This window comes from Xenopus tropicalis, chromosome 2 (assembly GCF_000004195.4).
Source record: "Xenopus tropicalis strain Nigerian chromosome 2, UCB_Xtro_10.0, whole genome shotgun sequence".
Classification (NCBI taxonomy): Eukaryota; Metazoa; Chordata; class Amphibia; order Anura; family Pipidae; genus Xenopus; species Xenopus tropicalis.
Window position 1 is genome coordinate 65,029,847 of NC_030678.2, and position 18,485 is coordinate 65,048,331.

The following is an 18,485-nucleotide window of genomic DNA, read 5'->3' on the forward strand; positions in this document are numbered from 1 at the left end:
TGACCAAAGGTACTTACAAAGTGCTAACATACTCATAAATAAATTTGTTGAAAAAGGATACGATAGGAGGATGCTATGTAAAGTGAGAGATGATGTGCAGCAAATTGACAGAAAGAGTCTACTGAGAAAAAAAAACTGCTAAGCACCAAGTAGAACCGAGAATACCATTCGTCAGTCAATTTGGCCCTCTAAGCAAACAACTAGAAAAAATGATTACACACCATTGGTCTATTCTACATAAAGATTCAACACTGGGTAGACTTTGTAAGTCACCACCATTGTTTTCGTATAAAAGGGGCAGTAATTTGGCAGACAAATTGGTTAAGTCAGATTTACTGAGAACTGAAAAACGAACCCGTTTCCTTGGCCCTCCAAAATATGGGACTTTTCCCTGCTTAGGGTGCAGTAACTGCAACTCTATTATTAAAGGTGATTCCATTACACATCCTTATAAGGGCCATAAAATACCTATCAGGGGGTACCATACTTGCAACTCTGAGTCTGTGGTATATGGATTAAAATGCCCATGTGGGAAAATGTATATAGGTCAAACTGCTAGACCAGTCAAAACACGAATACGGGAACACAAATACTCTCCAACGGCATATGATCCTGAGAAAAAGAAAACACAGATACCCGTGGGAAAACATTTTTATTTGCATAAACACAGCCCGGCCTCATTACGTTGGTTAGTCTTAGAAGACGTGGCCGTCCCAAAGAGGGGGGGAGACAGAACACGTCTACTATTGCAAAATGAGGCAAAATGGATACATATAATGGGAACCCTTGAACCACTGGGTATGAATGAAGCCTTGAGCCTCAAATGCTTTTTATAATGCTATACTTCTTACAGGTTATAAAGCTAAGAACTTCTATTTTGATGGACTCCTATTCATGTGAAAAGAGCAAATGTTCTCTCAATTGACTGTCTGGTAGGAAACTGCCTTTTCTACATTTGTAACTAATCTGTATACAATGTATCTGTATATTGCTACTAAGGTGCCATTTAAAGGTAGGCCACTAGATGGCAGTACACTTTCTTTTCATGATAATCTATACACCTGGCCACACTATGGAGCTGGTGGAACTTGTTGGTGGGGTGTTAGGTATTTATTCTGTTTGCTAATGTCACTCTTATATGCACCTGAGGAAGGCTGTTAGCCGAAACATGTAGTGCGATGATATCTCAATAAATTACACTGTTGCACTGAAGAACATGTGTACTCTCCAGGTTATTTGGATTGAATGCAAGTGTATAGTAAGTATGCACACATGGCAGATTTTGTATTGTGTGTGTGTGGCACTACTAACCTATACAAGCAGGCTGAAAAGCAGGCAGAATAGACTGGAGGGACGCTTGATTGGGAGGAGAGCCGCCATCATTGTCATTGTAGTGACATTTAGGGACAGATTTATCAAAATGTGAGATTAGAGTTTACCACAGAAAAACCCACCCACTTTTTATTCATTATTATTGGATTTTTACATGTGTATTTATCAAATGGTGAATGAATGGTAAACTCTAATCTCAAATTTTCATAAATCTGCTCCTAATAGTACTTCCTCACTTGCTAAAAACTATTCAACCCCTTTATAAAACTATCTAATATATAGTTACTAGTATGGCTGGTTCAGGGAGACACAATTTTACTGCTCTCACTGTTAAAGGAGAAGGGAAGGCTAAATTGCTGGTGGGGAGGTGCCAAATATTAGGTGTTTTTAATAGCTTTGCTAATACCCCTGGCCAGTGCTCCTGTTAGGAGAGAATTGCACTGGCCTGGGGTAAATGTGAGCGTTCTCTTCCTCTTGTCTTCTTTCTTCAGAATCCTGGGAATAACACATGCGCAGTTGAGCAAAAAGCTTAAGTTGGGTTAGAGGACCTTTGGCACTTAAGCTTTTTATCAGTGCCTGCCGTTTAAATTTGTGTTTCTGATTCTTGGGACAGTTGTGGGGGTGACTGATAATAAATTTAAATGGCAGACACTAATAAAAAGCTTAAGTGCCAAAGGTCCTCCAGTGCTAAGCCCACTTTGGTTCAGTGCACACAGGAATTCAAGCACCTGTCCTGTTTTCTCCCACTGCTATGAAGCAGTTTGTAACTAAACATTTTTTACCTGATGCATTACAAAAATACAATACAAGGGGGGCATAGTACTTTAGACATAGTACATATTACATTACTTTTTACTATGTCTAAAGTGTCAGCAGCACTTCAGAAAGCCATCCAAAGTGAAAGGAGAAGGAACGGTTAAAACTAAGAAAGCTTTACCAGAAAGGTCTATGTAAATACAGCCATAAACATTTGCAATATTGCTCCTGAGTCCTCTGTGAAAATAAACACTGCATTCCCTTGCGCCTATTCCGTACACATGGGATTCAGTATCAAACTTTCTTCTCTCAGCTCAAACCTCTAGGGCAGGGCTGTCCAACTGGCGGCCCACAACCCCCCTCTGTGGGGCCACCTGTCTTGCTGCTTTGATGGCTTACTCTTGTGTAAGTTTTAAATGGTATCAGTACTGATCTTAACTGGCCCCCTGCATGGTTCTCACCTCATATTCAGTTTGTAATCCCCCTGTATTGTTTAAATATGTAATCTCCTGTACTGTTCACACCTTTAAATCCCTGCATTGTTTACCCCCTGCATTGTTCACACCTCAGGCTCAGGCTCTAATCACCCACATTGTTCCCCTGTTCACACCTCAGACTGTAGGAGCAGTGCCAGCATTGTGTCAGTGTATGCTGTCTGTGTGTGCCATACACACAGGCAGCATAGGGCAGAGAGAGTATGGCAAACATAGGCAGGGTAGGGCAGGCAGAGTATGGCACACATAGGCAGGGTAGGGCAGGCAGAGTATGGCACACACAGGCAGGGTAGGGCAGGCAGAGTATGTGCCATACTCTGCCTGCTCTATGCTGCCTTTGTGTCCCATACTCTACCTGCCCTATGTTGCCTGTTTGTGCCCTACTCTCTCTGCCCTATGCTGCCTGTGTGTCCCATACTCTGCCTGCCCTATGCTGCCTGTGTGTGCCATTCTCTGCCTGCCCTACCCTGCCTGTGTGTGCCATACTCTACCTGCCCTATGCTGTCTGTGTGTGCCATACTCTGCCTGCCCTACCCTGCCTGTGTGTGCCATACTCTACCTGCCCTATGCTGCCTGTGTGTGCCATACTCTGGCTGCCCTATGCTACCTGTGTGTGCCATACTCTACCTGCCCTATGCTGCCTGTGTGTGCCATACTATGCCTGCCTTATGCTGCCTGTGGGAGGTGAACCTGGCAGGGGTTTGTTCTGGGAGTTTGTTAGCATTTGAAAATAGTTATTATATGGTCCCTAAGGTGTGTGCTGTGCTATCCACAGGGGAAGAGAAGGCATATGGATTTAAGGTTGTGTCTTAATATGACATCATATAATTCTTTCACATACGAATGAAGGTTGATATCCCTACAGTGAGCACCAACCATTTTGGGTTTTGCTGCGCTACCACCATTAATGTGGGTATAGTCTTAAAAGCTCTTGTGATAACATGAGTGTGGTTTTAAATGGGTGTGGTTTTAAAAGGGGGAGTGGTCAAACTGGCTTCCTTTATCGGCCCTCTACCGCGTTGGCCAGAAAAATTCCGGCCCTCGGTACCACAGAAGATGGACAGCGCTGCTCTAGGGTAAAGACACGAGTCTAGATTTTCCAGGCAGCAGCATGCAGGCAGGGAAGTGACATCAGACCAAGCTAAAATGACAGCTGCTATCTTAAGGACCAATATTGCAAAAATCTTTTAATGCTTTATTCACCCCAAAACATCTCTAATAAAACAATAACAGCACAAAGCATGCAGTGGAGACACTTCAATTAACTTGCTATTGTTATAGTTCTCTGTGAGCACATATATATAAATGTCATATGCAGTTTCTGTACATTATTTTTTCCCAGTATATGAACTTTTTTTTGGTTGCTCAGCAAATCACTGCATCTGTGAATCATAATATGATTATTATATTATGAAATCTTTTAGTTAGATACAGATAAATAATAACGTGCAGAATCTGTTTACAGCCAACCACATTGATCTCTTTTTTTTAACTGTGCATATTTAACCATATAACTATTGGCCTTACAATATAAGGTATTGACCCTGATTAAGGTTACCACCTTAACAGGCATAGATCTTTTCTGCTAAAGGGCTGTGGTTGCCTTGGCCTAGTACAGAATCCCAAAACATAATGTACAACATATCTAGCCTACATCTTTAGTTAGGCTTTAGTTCTTCTTTAAGCTGCTATGGTATAAATGAAAAGATGATAGATGAATAGAATTTTTTTTGTAAGTGATCCAAAATTCACAGCTCGAAAAACCAAGCTCTGGCAGCAAAATAAGAAATATCACTGCAAGCTAAGAGTTGGGGTTGCCAACTCTGCTGGCTTTTTTCGTCAGGCAGGGGGTGGGTGGTGACATCATGGGGGTGAGAAAGAGGTGGGCGTGATGTCACAGGGTGGGGCTGTGCTGCTGCTATTGTCGATTGCCTGATCGCCACGTCAATCTCAGTGAGTCCTGCCCAGTTTTCCAAATGTGGAAGGAGGTTTTGACCGGACAGGTGGCAACCCTACTATGGGGTATATTTATCCTGGTGTGTAAAAAGTGGAGTGAAGCATTACCAGTGATGTTGCCCAGGGCAATCAACCAGCAATTAGATTTTAGAAGACTAAAGCAAAGCATCTGATTGGCTGCTATGAGCAATATCACTCCACTTTTTACACAGCATGATAAATATACACATCTAAGAGTAGAATGACACATGGAGGACTTTGGGAAGGGTTTTCCCTGTTACAGCAGATTTCAGCCTGTCAGTCAGTACTGGAACCATTTTCTGTGGGACAATGAAAGGACACTACCACCTCTCTGCAGCTCTGATACAGTATCATTTAAAATGCTTCCAAATTTATTTTTTTTGGTGGGTGGGGGTCTTTTCATATTGCAAGGAAGGATAAATAATATAACTAATATAAAATGTATAATCTTTATGTTGCTGTTAAGTTGCTTTTTAATTAGAAGGTATACATTGTACACTGTGTATTGGTGTGCACAAACAATTATTTTGTACCATCCTACTTTTCAGTACGCAGAGCTTTTTAAGAGTTGCCATGAGGAAATTAGAAGAAACCCTGTGATTAATGCTTAACAAGTCTAGTATAACTAAGTATAGTAAGTCTAGTAATAACTAGTATAAATATCTGTGTCTGAGGCACTTGTTGCCATTAAGTCGTTATTTACAATTAAAATCTGGTACAGGTATGGGATCCGTTTATCCAGAAAGTGCCAAATTATGAAAAACCCGTATCCCATAGACTCCATTTTAATCAATTAATTCAGATTTTTTAAATTGTTTTCCTTTTTCTCTATAATAATAAAACAGTACCTTGTACTTGATTCCAACTAAGATATAATTAATCCTTACTGGATGCAAAACGATGCTATTGGGTTTAATGTTTTATTGTTTTTTTAGTAGACTTAAGGTATGAAGATCCAAATTATGGAAGACCCCTTATCTGGAATACCCTTGGTCCAGAGCATTCTGGATAACGGGTCCTATACCTGTATCTGTTATTCAAAAGCCTGTTATTCAGAAAGTTCCACATTATGGGAAAGCCTATAAACTCAATTTTAATCAAATAATTCACATTTTTAATAGATTTTCTTTTTATATTTAATAATAAACCAGTACCTAGTACTTGATTTTAAAACTAAGATATAATGAAACTAAGATATAATTAATCCTTATTGTGGGCAAAATTATTCAGTTGGGTTTATTCATAGTTTAATTTTTTTTATTATTAGACCTAAAGTTTGAAGATCTAATTTAGGGAAAGTCTCCTTATCTAAAAGGTATCAAGCATTCTAGATAACAGGTCCTATACTTGTATTCGTAAAGGTACAGCTGGGGTTCTTTTGCCACAGCTAAAGCATTTATGCTATATTGGATTACTTTTTAAGTTGTGATATCTTGATTTGTATAACAGAAAGAACAGGATGAAAGGACATCTGCTGTAAAAGAGGAGCTGAAATACTGGCAGAAACTAAGACATGATCTGGAGAGAGCAAGATTATTGACAGAACTTATTCGCAAAAGGGAAAAGTTAAAGAGAGAACAAGTAAGTACAAGTGAAATAAGAGTAACATCTTTAAATTACTCGACTTCAGTATGATTAAACTGAAGGGAGATTAAACCAAACCACACAGCTGCTAAACTAATTTGGTGCTTCTGGAACTTTTATTGGCAGACAGTTTTTGAACATATTGCCCTCTTTTCACTTTAGGGGCCTTTTACGGGGGGGGGGGGGGGGACTTTTAGGGTTATACATTTATAAAAAAAAAAATGAAATCAAAATATTATCCATTATATAAACACATATATCAGAAACATCAATTATTTATGCATATAAATACAACTGTTTTGGAAAGTCCCATGTCTCCTGAATGCTCCAATACCACATATGTATATTTTATGGAGATTTCTCACTTGTATCGGTCAAAAGCTCCCAACAGTACTCTACCAAATTTCCAAATCACTGCTCTTACTTTAGATTTCAAGGCCAAAAATTCCACTAACAGAAGGTTTATCCCAGAAGACTATACATATTTGGAAAGAACTGATTTTTATGAATCCATGATAGGTAAAATTGCCAAGTTGCAATGCTTTCCTAAAAGTAATCAGATTTAAATAAATTTGTGACATTTAAAAAAAAAAAAAAAAAAAAATCACTTCAAATCTTCCATTCTACAGCAACTTATCTCCTACAGGTCATAGTGTAATCAGATAAAACACCCTATATACAGTCATGGCCAAAATTGTTGGCACCCTAGAAATTTTTCCAGAAAATCAAGTATTTCTCACAGAAAAAAACCACTCTTCCTTTGCAAACTGCTCCAGGTCTTATTGGAAGGACGCCTTTTCCCAGCAGCAATTTTAAGATCTCTCCACAGATGTTCAATGGGATTTAGATCTGGACGCATTGCTGGCCACTTCAGAACTCTCCAGCGCTTTGTTGCCATCCATTTCTGGGTGCTTTTTGACGTATGTTTGGGATCATTGTCCTGCTGGAAGACCCAAGATCTCGGACGCAAACCCAGCTTTCTGACACTGGGCTCTAGAGTGCGACCCAAAATCCTTTGGTAATCCTCAGATTTCATGATGCCTTGCACACATTCAAGGCACCCAGTGCCAGAGGCAGCAAAACAACCCCAAAACATCACTGAACCTCCACCATATTTCACTCTAGGTACTATGTTCTTTTTTTTTTTTTTGTAGGCCTCATTCCGTTTTCGGTAAACAGTAGAATGATGTGCTTTACCAAAAAGCTCTATCTTGGTCTCATCTGCCCACAAGACGTTTTCCCAGAAGGATTGTGACTTACTCAAGTACATTTTGGCAAACTGTAGTCTTGCTTTTTTATGTCTCTGTGTCAGCAGTTGGGTCCTCCTGGGTCTCCTTCCATAGCGTTTCATTTCATTTAAAGGAGAATGCAAGTCAAAATTTAAAAAGCATACTGCCCAAAAGTCCTCCTATTGTTCAGTAAAAACGCCACACTTTTGGCTCACCTAATCAAATATTTACTCAGTCACACTTCACATTTTCTAAAACAGGCAGCCATCTCTAAAAAGGTATTCTCCCTTCCTTACCCTCCTTGCTTCATACTGCACATGTGTTTCATTTCCTCCCCCCCCCTCCCCTCTGCTAGGTCCGCTTCTGATTGGCTGGTGAGTATGCGTTGCTCAGAACAGGAGACAGGATCAAGTTACACACATGCTCAGAGAATAGGAAGGCAGCCTACTGGAAGGACAGAGAGATTTCAGTGATGTCACTGCAGACTTCACACTGCTGTAGGCTGCCAGCACCATATCTCAGAGAAGCAAGCAAGGATCTGGTAATTTAGGTATGCAGTAAGTACTTAAAAAGAATGCCTTTAGACTTACTTTTAATTTATATTAACCTTTCATTGTCCTTTAAATGTTGACGTATAGTTCGCGCTGACACTGATGGTCCCTGAGCCTGCAGGACAGCTTGAATTCCTTTGGAACTTGTTTGGGGCTGCTTATCCGCCATCCAGACTATCCTTCGTTGCAACCTTTCATCAGTTTTTCTCTTCCGTCCATGCCCACGAAGATTAGCTACAGTGCCATGGGTTGCAAACTTCTTGATAATGTTGCGCACTGTGGACAAAGGCAAATCTAGAGCTCTGGAGATGGACTTGTAACCTTGAAATTATTGATATTTATATTTGTTCTGTTCCAATACACACAAAGGGAAGAAACGTGTGTATAGCAAAACATGTGTTACTGCAATACTTTTCTGTGAGAAATACTTTATTTTCTGGAAAAATTTCTGGGGTGCCAACAATTTTGGCCTTGACTGTATGAACGCCAGGGGTCCACTGAACAGTTTGATTCCAAATGTGCATAGGTATCAAAATACATGGCATTTAGAGATCCAAAAATATACCTTGTGCATAATAATTTAATTGCTTACATTTGCCTAATTCATAAATACATGGGCAGTTTAATGTGTGGTAAAAGCTGAAAAAAAGTAAAGTGACCCCTGGAAACCATATACATAGTAACATAGTAAGTTAGGTTGAAAAAAGACGTACGTTCATCACGTTCAACCATAATGCCTATATATAATCTGCCTAACTTCTAGTTGATCCAGAGGAAGGCAAAAAACCCCATCTGAAGCCTCTCTAATTTTGCTGCAGAGGGGGAAAAAATTCCTTCCTAACTCCAAGATGGCAATCGGACCAGTCCCTGGATCAACTTGTACTAAGAGCTATCTCCCATAACCTTGTATTCCCTCACATGCTAAGAAGCCATCCAACCCCTTCTTAAAGGACAATGAAAGGTTAATATAAATTAAAAGTAAGTCTAAAGGCATTCTTTTTAAGTACTTGCTGCATATCTAAATTCCCAGATTACCGCTTGCTTCTCTGAGATATGGTGCTGGCAGCCTACAGCAGTGTGAAGACTCTAGTGACATCACTGAAATCTCTCTTCCCTTCCTGTAGGCTGCCAGCGGCAGCCTTCCTATTCTCTGAGCATGTGTGTAACTTGATCCTGTCTCCTGTTCTGAGCTACACATACCCACCAGCCAATCAGAAGCGGACCTAGCAGAGGGGAGGGGGGGGAGGGAATGAAACACATGTGCAGTATGAAGCAAGGAGGGAAAGGAAGGGAGAATACCTTTTTAGAGATGGCTGCCTGTTCTAGAAAATGTAAAGTAAGTGTGAGTAAATATTTGATTAGGTGAGCCAAGAGTGTGGCGTTTTTACTAAACAATAGGAGGACTATTGGGCAGTATGCTTTTTAGAATAGAAATAGAATAGAATATATCTTTATTGTCATTGCCACATAGTAAACAACGAGATTTAAAAGAAGCAAGCAACAACTCAAAGCAGTGGCATAATAAAAGATAATATCAGTCTACTGTTACATATTTAAAGCCATAATTGCTCTTGGATAAAAGCTGTCTCTCAGACGATTAGTTCTGGCTTTAAATGCTCTATATCTCTTCCCTGATGGCAAGAGCTGGAAGAGACAGTGGCCAGGATGAGTCGGGTCGTGTGCAATGCCCAGAGCTTTTTTCCGGCAACGGGAGATGTAAATGTGTTCCAGGGTTGGGAGCGGACAATCAATTATCTTCTCTGCAGATCTAACAACCCTCTGAAGTGCCTTAACCTCTTTGGAGGTGCAGGCACCGAACCACACACATAGTCCATACGTAAGTATGCTCTCGATGGAACAGTGATAAAAGGCAAGAAGCAGATGTTTAGGTAGATGATTTTTCCTCAGAACTCTAAAAGTACAGTCTTTGCTGCGCTTTCTTTAACAGCCCCTTAGTGTTTACACTCCATGTCAGATCATCCTCCAACTCCATTCCTAGGAATTTAAACACTGAAACCCTCTCCACCTGCATTTTATCAATGATGAGTGGTTCAACGTTGGTCTTTTTTTTCCTAAAATCAATGACCAGTTCCTTGGTTTTTTCAATGTTCAGGAGCAGGTTATTGTCTTTACACCACTCTGACAGCCGTTCCACTTCATCCCTGTAGTCCATCTCACTCTCTTTTCCAGAGATAAGTCCGATCACCGTAGTATCATCCGCAAACTTAATGATTTTATTTCCAGAGTGTGTAGGAACACAATCATATGTGTATAAGGTATATAATAGCGGACTTAATACACAACCCTGGGGTGAGCCGGTGCTTAAGCATAGAGCGTTTGAGATGTGTGAGCCCAGTCTAACCCTCTGAGAGCGACCGGACAAAAAGTCCAAGATCCAGCTACACGTAAGAGATGGAAGACCCAAAACTGCCAATTTGGACACTAATCGTTGTGGAAGTATGGTATTGAACGCCGAGCTAAAATCCACAAAAAGCAGCCTCGCATAACTCCCCCGTTGCTCCAGATGAGTCAAGGTAGCATGAAGAGCTGTAGCCACGGCATCCTCAGTAGATCTTTTTGCCTTGTAAGCAAATTGGAATGGATTTAAATCTACTGGCTGGCACGCAATGATATGATTCCGCATCAGCTTCTCAAAACACTTCATGATAACAGATGTAAGTGCCACTGGACGAAAATCATTCAAGCTCTTTGTACCAGATTTTTTTTGGCACCGGAACAATGATGGAGGCCTTGAGACAAGATGGAATAAAAGCCTGGGAGAGGGACTGATTGAAGATCTCTGTAAGTACTCCGGCCAGTTGCTCTGCACATACCTTCAACACCCTTCCAGCCACGCCATCGGGTCCAGTGGCCTTCCTTGGATTTACCTTCCTCAATACCTGCCACATATCCACCTCTCCCACCGTAAACACCTCTTCATTGTACCTGGGTGACTTCAATATTCCAGCTGTTTGTGGCACCTCAAAACGGGCAAAAAAGATGTTTAACTCTTCTGCTAAAGAAGCGTCTCCCTCAGTGATCCCAGTATTGCTGGATTTATAGCCGGTGAGATGCCGAATGCCTCTCCACACCTGTCTGGTGTCATTGCTCCTCAGATGCTCCTCTATCCTCTTTCTATAGGCTGCCTTTGCCTCCCGGATGCCTCTCTTCAGGTTGGCTCTCGACGCACTATAGAGCGCTCTGTCCCCACTTCTGAAAGCAATATTCCTGTCTTTTAGTAGTTTCTGCACTTCCCTCGTCATCCAGGGTTTCCTATTTGGATAAATCCTCATTGTTCTATCCTTGGTGACATTATCTGTACAGAACCTAATGTAATCCAGAACTGTTGAGGTATAGGACTCCAGATCCTGTTGTTTAAAGATCTCCCAATTTGTTCTTTCAAAACAGTCTTGCAATTGTATAGAGGCATCCGCGGGCCATGTAGTAACAGTCCTGGTCGTAATTGGAGCTTGTCTCCTGAAAGAAGTATACGTAGGTATCAGAAACAGCGACACATGATCCGATTGACCGAGATGAGCTAGAGGTTTAGCCCTGTAGGCTTGTTTGATGTTCGTGTATAGTTTATCCAAGGTTCTCTCTCCTCTAGTCGCGCACTTAATATGTTGGTAAAATTTAGGTAAGACGTCTTCCAGATCTGCATGGTTAAAATCTCCAGAGATGATATGAACAGCCTCAGGATACTTGTTCTGTTTGCTGCTAATGCTTTCATACAAAAGCCCCAGAGCCACACTAGCATTCGCGCTCGGCGGTATATACACAGCTGTTAGCAGTATAGCATTGAATTCACGCGGGAGATAAAAGGGTCTGCACCTAATAGTCATAAATTCCACATCCTGGGAACAGTGACTAACAACAACAGTGGAATTTGTACACCAGCTGCTATTTACATAGATGCACAACCCCCCTCCTCGCTTCTTACCAGAATTCTGTGACCTGTCCTGGCGATACACTGTGTAGCCTGCCAATTCAATAGCAGAGTCAGGAATGCAAAGATTTAACCATGTCTCTGTAATCAGCAGAATGCAGCAGCCCCTTAAGATCTTGTCTGTTGCAGTTTGCAGTTTCCATTCATCCAGTTATTTGCCAAGGATCTAGCATTAGAAAGAAAGATGCTAGGTAGCGGTGCTCTATACTGCAGTCGCCTAAGTCTCGCCTCGCCTAGCGCCGCTAAATTAGTTTTTTTGGTGGTAATTAAGGATTGCTTTGTATTCCAAATTTTTAAACTTTGACTTGCATTCTCCTTTAAAAGCTTTCCTTTTTTTCCCTATTAATTTCTTTACCTCGGAGTTAAGCTGTTTTACAACACTTGTTATAGTGTTTATATTCATTAAACACCGCTACTGTCCCCTCTGACTTATATTTCTTAAAAGCTTTCCTTTTTTTCCCTATTAACTTCTTTACCTCAGTGTTAAGCCACATAGGGTGATTCTTAACACTTCTACTTTTTCTTATTAATGGAATAAATTGAGAACAGTAATGATTTAATATAGTTTTAAATGACAACCATTTCTGCTCTGTGTTTTTATCAGAGAACCTAATGCCCAAATCTATGCCCTGAAGCGCTGCCCTTATGGGGGAAAAATTTGCCTTCCTAAAATTGTGTCTTTGTTGCCCCAGTGTAAATTTGTTACCTGCACCAAACATCAAATGAAATAACATTATGGTCACTGTTACCCAGGGGTTCAAAATCTTGCACATTTGCTATACGTTCTGGGTCATTAGAGAACACTAGATCCAATATAGCATGGTTCCTGGTTGGCTCCTCAACAACCTGTGACATAAAGTTGTCATGCAGCAAGTTTATAAACTTGTTCCCATTTACTGTCCTGTCAGTACTATGGCTCCAGTCAATATCAGGATAATTAAAATCCCCCATTATTATCACTTGCCCCAAACTAGCAGCCTTTTCTATTTGCAACAGGAGCTGAGCCTCCTCCTCTTCGCTTACATTAGGGGATCTATAGCATACCCCTACCATTAATTTGGTAGATTCTTTACTATCTGTGAGAAGCTCAACCGATAAGGATTCAGCTCCCTCTGTTACCCCCATCCCTTCCTCTTTAATATTTGCTTTTAATTCCTGCTTAACGAACAGACACACTCCTCCTCCTTTTCTATTGCCCCGTCCCTCCGAAACAATGTGTAACCCCCAATATAAACTGCCCAGTCATGTGACTCATTCAACCAAGTTTCAGTAATGCCAATCACATCATATTTCCACTCCAACGCTAGTACCTCCAGCTCTCCCATTTTACCAGTCAGACTCCTTGCATTAGTAAACATACATTTAACCCTTTCACTGCCAGCCGTTTTGAACAAAGTTGAACTTTGCCAGACAGTTTTTGAACATTTTGCACTGTTTCACTTTAGGGGCTTTTCCTAGGGGGGACTTTTAGTTTACCCAGGAAAACTATATATTGTTTTTTTCAGGACAACCTAAGCTTTCAAAATATGGTGGAATTTTTGTGTAATTCCAATTCTGTAACAAGATATAGGCTTCTAAATGACTAAAAAATAAAAATATTTTCCATAATATAAACACATACACCAGGACCAAAAATGATTTTATGCACAAAAATACAACTGATTTGGAAAGTCCCATGTCTCCTGAATGTGCCAATACCAAATATATATAGTTTTATGGAGATTTCTCACTTGTACAGGTCAAAAACTCCCAGCAGTACACTACCAAATTTCCAAACCACTGCTCCAGAAAGCTGCATACTTTAGATTTCAAGGTCACAAATTCCACTAGCAGAAGGTTTATCCCAGAAAATTATACATTTTTAGAAAGAACAGATTCTGTGGAATCCAGAATAGATAGAACTGTCTGTCTACTCCAAACTACCAAGTCACAATGCTTTCCTAAAGTTATTGGTTTTTATCAAAATTTGTTAAATTTCTTAAAAATCGCTTGAAAGCTTCCTGTCTATAGTATCTTATCTCCTACAGGTTATAAAGTAACTAGATAAAACACCCTAAATATGAACGCCAGGGGTCCCCTGAACAGTTTGATGCCCAATATGTATAGGTTTATGTAAGTATGTGGCATGTAGGGGCCCCAATGTGAACATACCCCCATATGATCTATCATTTCTGTCATTTCAGCTCCTGCAAAATCAACACATTTACATCATATTGTGTGGGATAACGCTACAAAAAAGTACGCTCACCCCAGAAAGCCATATATTTTTGGAAAGTACACATTCCCCCGAATTTAAAATGGGTACCTGTGTCTTTCTACTCCAAAGCATCAAGCCGCAAAGCATTTGTAAATTTAGCAATTTTGATGACAATTCCAAAAATCCCCTCCAAAGTTTCCACTTTGCAGCATCTTATCTCCCACATAGCATTAGGTACCAAGGTAAAACACCCTAAATTTGAACGCCAGGGATCCACTGAACAGTTTGATGCCCAATATGTATAGGTTTACCTAAGTATGTGGCATGTAGGGGCCCCAATGTGAACATACCCCGTATGATCTGCCATTTTTGTCATTTCAGCTCCTGCAAAATCAACACATTTACATCATTTTGTGTGGGATAAAGTTAGTAAAATTTACACTCACCCCAGAAAGTCATATTTTTGGAAAGTACACATTCCCCGAAATCTAAAATGGGTTCCCCTGTCTTTCTACTCTCAAGTACCAAGCCACAAAGCTTTCCTAAGTTTGCTGATTTTATTACATTTCCAAAAATCACCTCAAAACTTCCAATATGCAGCATCTTATTTTCTATAGGTGATTATGTACCAAGATAAAACACCCTAAATATGAACCCCAGAGGTCTACTGAACACTTTGATGCCCACTGTACATAGGTTTATCAAAGCACATGGCACTTAGGACCCCAAAATATACCTTGTGTGCACTAATTCCATGGCTCACCTTTACCTAATTCATAAACACATGGCAGTTTTATGTGGGATAGAAACTGCAAAAATATAGGGTTACCCTTGAAAACCATATATTTTTGGAAAGTACACATTCAGACAAATCCAACAAGGGTAAAGAATCCTTTCTACACCAAAGTACCAATCTGCAAAGCTTTCCTAAAGCTAGTGGTTTCTATGACATTTCAGAAAATCTACAAAAAATGTTGCAATTTGCCGCATTTATCTCACACAATTTATTGCGTACAAAGGAAAATCGCCCCAAATAGGAACACCTAAGGTCTACTGAACAGTTTGATGCCCTATATGCATAGATTTACCAAACTATGCGGAGTACAGGGTCAACCAAATGAAAATAGTGCATATGAATTTTTCAAATTAGTTTATGCATGAAATTACAACTGATTTGGAAAGTCCCATGTCTCCTGAATGTGCCAATACCAAATATATATAGTTTTGTGGAGATTTCTCACTTGTATAGGTAAAAAACTCCCAGCAGTACACTACCAAATTTCCAAAGCATTGCCTCAGAAAGCTGCATACTTTAGATTTCAAGGCCAAAAATTCCACTAAAAGAGGGTTTATCCCAGAAAATTATACAGTTTTTAAAAGAACAGATTCTGAGGAATCCATAATAGGTAGAACTGTCTGTCTACTCCGAACTACCAAGTCGCAATGCTTTCCTAAAGTTATTGGTTTTTATCAAAATTTTAGAATTTTTTTAAAAATCACTTCAAAGCTTCCAGTCTATAGTATCTTATCTCCTACAGGTCATAAAGTAACCAAATAAAACACCCTAAATATGAACACCAGGGGTCCACTGAACAGTTTGATGCCCAATATGTATAGGTTTAGCTAAGTATGTGGCATGTAGGGGCCCCAATGTGAACATACCACCATATGTACTGTCATTTCAGCTTCTGCAAAATCAACACATTTACATCATTATACGTGGGATAACGCAAGTATAAAGTAAGCTCATCCCACAAAGCCACACATTCCCCTGAATTCAAAATGGGTACCCATGTCTTTCTACTCCAAAGTACCAAGCCGCAAAGCTTTTCTACAGTTTGCAATTTTGATGACATTTCCAAAAATCCCCTCAAAGCTTCCACTTTGCAGCATCTTATCTACCACATAGCATTAGGTACCAAGATAAACCACCATAAATTTGAACGCCAGGGGTCCACTGAACAATTTGATGCCCAGTATGTATAGATTTACCTAAATATGTGGCATGTAGGGGTCCCAATGTGAACATACCCCCAATATATCATTTCTGTTCTTTCCGCTTCTGCAAAATCAACACATTTACATCATTTTGTGTGAGATAAAGCTAGTAAAAAGTACACTCACCCCAGAAAGTCATATATTTTTGGAAAGTACACATTCCCCCAAATCTAAAACGTCTACCTTTGTCTTTCTACTCCAAAGTACCAAGCCACAAAGCTTTCCTACATTTGGCAATTTTGATAACATTTCCAAAAATCCTGTCAAAGCTTCCGGTTTGCAGCATCTTATCTCCCACGTATCATTAGGTACCGAGATAAAACACCCTGAATTTGAATGCCAGTGGTCAACTGAACAGTTTGATGCCTATTATGTATAGGTTCACCGAAGTATAGTGGTGTGAAAAACTATTTGCCCCCTTCCTGATTTCTTATTCTTTTGCATGTTTGTCACACTTAAATGTTTCTGCTCATCAAAAACTGTTAACTATTAGTCAAAGATAACATAATTGAACACAAAATGCAGTTTTTAAATGAAGGTTTACGTTAAGGGAGAAAGAAACTCCAAATCTACATGGCCCTGTGTGAAAAAGTGATTGCCCCCCCTTGTTAAAAAATAACTTAACTGTGGTTTATCACACCCGAGTTCAATTTCTGTAGTCACCCCCAGGCCTGATTACTGCCACACCTGTTTCAATCAAGAAATCACTTAAATAGGAGCTACCTGACACAGACAAGTAGACCAAAAGCACCTCAAAAGCTAGACATCATGCCAAGATCCAAAGAAATTCAGGAACAAATGAGAACAAAAGTAATTGAGATCTATCAGTCTGGTAAAGGTTATAAAGCCATTTCTAAAGCTTTGGGACTCCAGCGAACCACAGTGAGAGCCATTATCCACAAATGGCAAAAACATGGAACAGTGGTGAACCTTCCCAGGAGTGGCCGGCCGACCAAAATTACCCCAAGAGCGCAGAGACACCTCAGCCGAGAGGCCACAAAAGACCCCAGGACAACATCTAAAGAACTGCAGGCCTCACTTGCCTCAATAAAGGTCAGTGTTCACGACTCCACCATAAGAAAGAGACTGGGCAAAAACGGCCTGCATGGCAGATTTCCAAGGCGCAAACCACTTTAAGGCTCGTCTCAATTTTGCTAAAAAACATCTCAATGATTGCCAAGACTTTTGGGAAAATACCTTGTGGACCGACGAGACAAAAGTTGAACTTTTTGGAAGGTGCGTGTCCCTGGCGTAAAAGTAACACAGCATTTCAGAAAAAGAACATCATACCAACAGTAAAATATGGTGGTGGTAGTGTGATGGTCTGGGGTTGTTTTGCTGCTTCAGGACGTTGAAGGCTTGCTGTGATAGATGGAACCATGAATTCTACTGTCTACCAAAAAATCCTGAAGGAGAATGTCCGGCCATCTGTTCGTCAACTCAAGCTGAAAAGATCTTGGGTGCTGCAGCAGGACAATGACCCAAAACACACCAGCAAATCCACCTCTGAATGGCTGAAGAAAAACAAAATGAAGACTTTGGAGTGGCCTATTCAATGTCCTGACCTGAATCCTATTGAGATGTTGTGGCATGACCTTAAAAAGGCGGTTCATGCTAGAAAACCCTCAAATAAAGCTGAATTACAACAATTCTGCAAAGATGAGTGGGCCAAAATTCCTCCAGAGCGCTGTAAAAGACTCGTTGCAAGTTATCGCAAACGCTTGATTGCAGTTATTGCTGCTAAGGGTGGCCCAACCAGTTATTAGGTTCAGGGGGCAATAACTTTTTCACACAGGGCCATGTAGGTTTGGATTTTTTTTCTCCCTAAATAATAAAAACCCTCATTTAAAAACTGCATTTTTGATGAGCAGAAACATTTAAGTGTGACAAACATGCAAAAGAATAAGAAATCAGGAATAGTTTTTCAAATAGTTTTTCACACCACTGTATGTGGCATGTAGGGGCCCCAATGTGATTATACCCCCATATGTACTGTCATTTCTGTAATTTCAGCTCCTGCAAAATCAACACATTTAACATGCTTTATGTGGGATAATGCTACAAAAAAGTACGCTCACCATAGGAAGCTATATATTTTTGGAAAGTACACATTCCCCTGAATCTAAAATGGGTACCCATTTCTTTTTACTCCAAAATACCAAGCTGCAAAGCTTTCCTAAGTTTGACGATTTTTATGACATTTCCAAAAATCACCTCAAAACTTCCATATTGCAGCATCTTATTTTCTACAGGTCATTAGGTAACAAGATAAAACACCCTAAATATGAACCCCAGAGGTCTACTGAACAGTTTGATGCCCACTGTACATAGGTTTATCAAAGCACATAGCACCAATAGACCCCAAAATATACCTTGTGCACACTAATTTCATGGCTTACATTTACCTAATTTATAAACACA

General features: G+C 40.1%; 1 protein-coding gene across 2 annotated transcripts in view; it reads left to right on the plus strand.

Annotated features, from left to right (window-relative positions):
• brpf3 (bromodomain and PHD finger containing 3) overlaps window positions 1-18,485 on the plus strand; it is a 78,609-nt gene that overhangs the window by 26,814 nt on the left and 33,310 nt on the right. For both annotated transcript variants that reach the window (NM_001134807.1, XM_031896093.1), the window contains 1 exon segment: window positions 6,009-6,140. In NM_001134807.1, coding sequence (NP_001128279.1) covers window positions 6,009-6,140 — 132 coding nt within the window.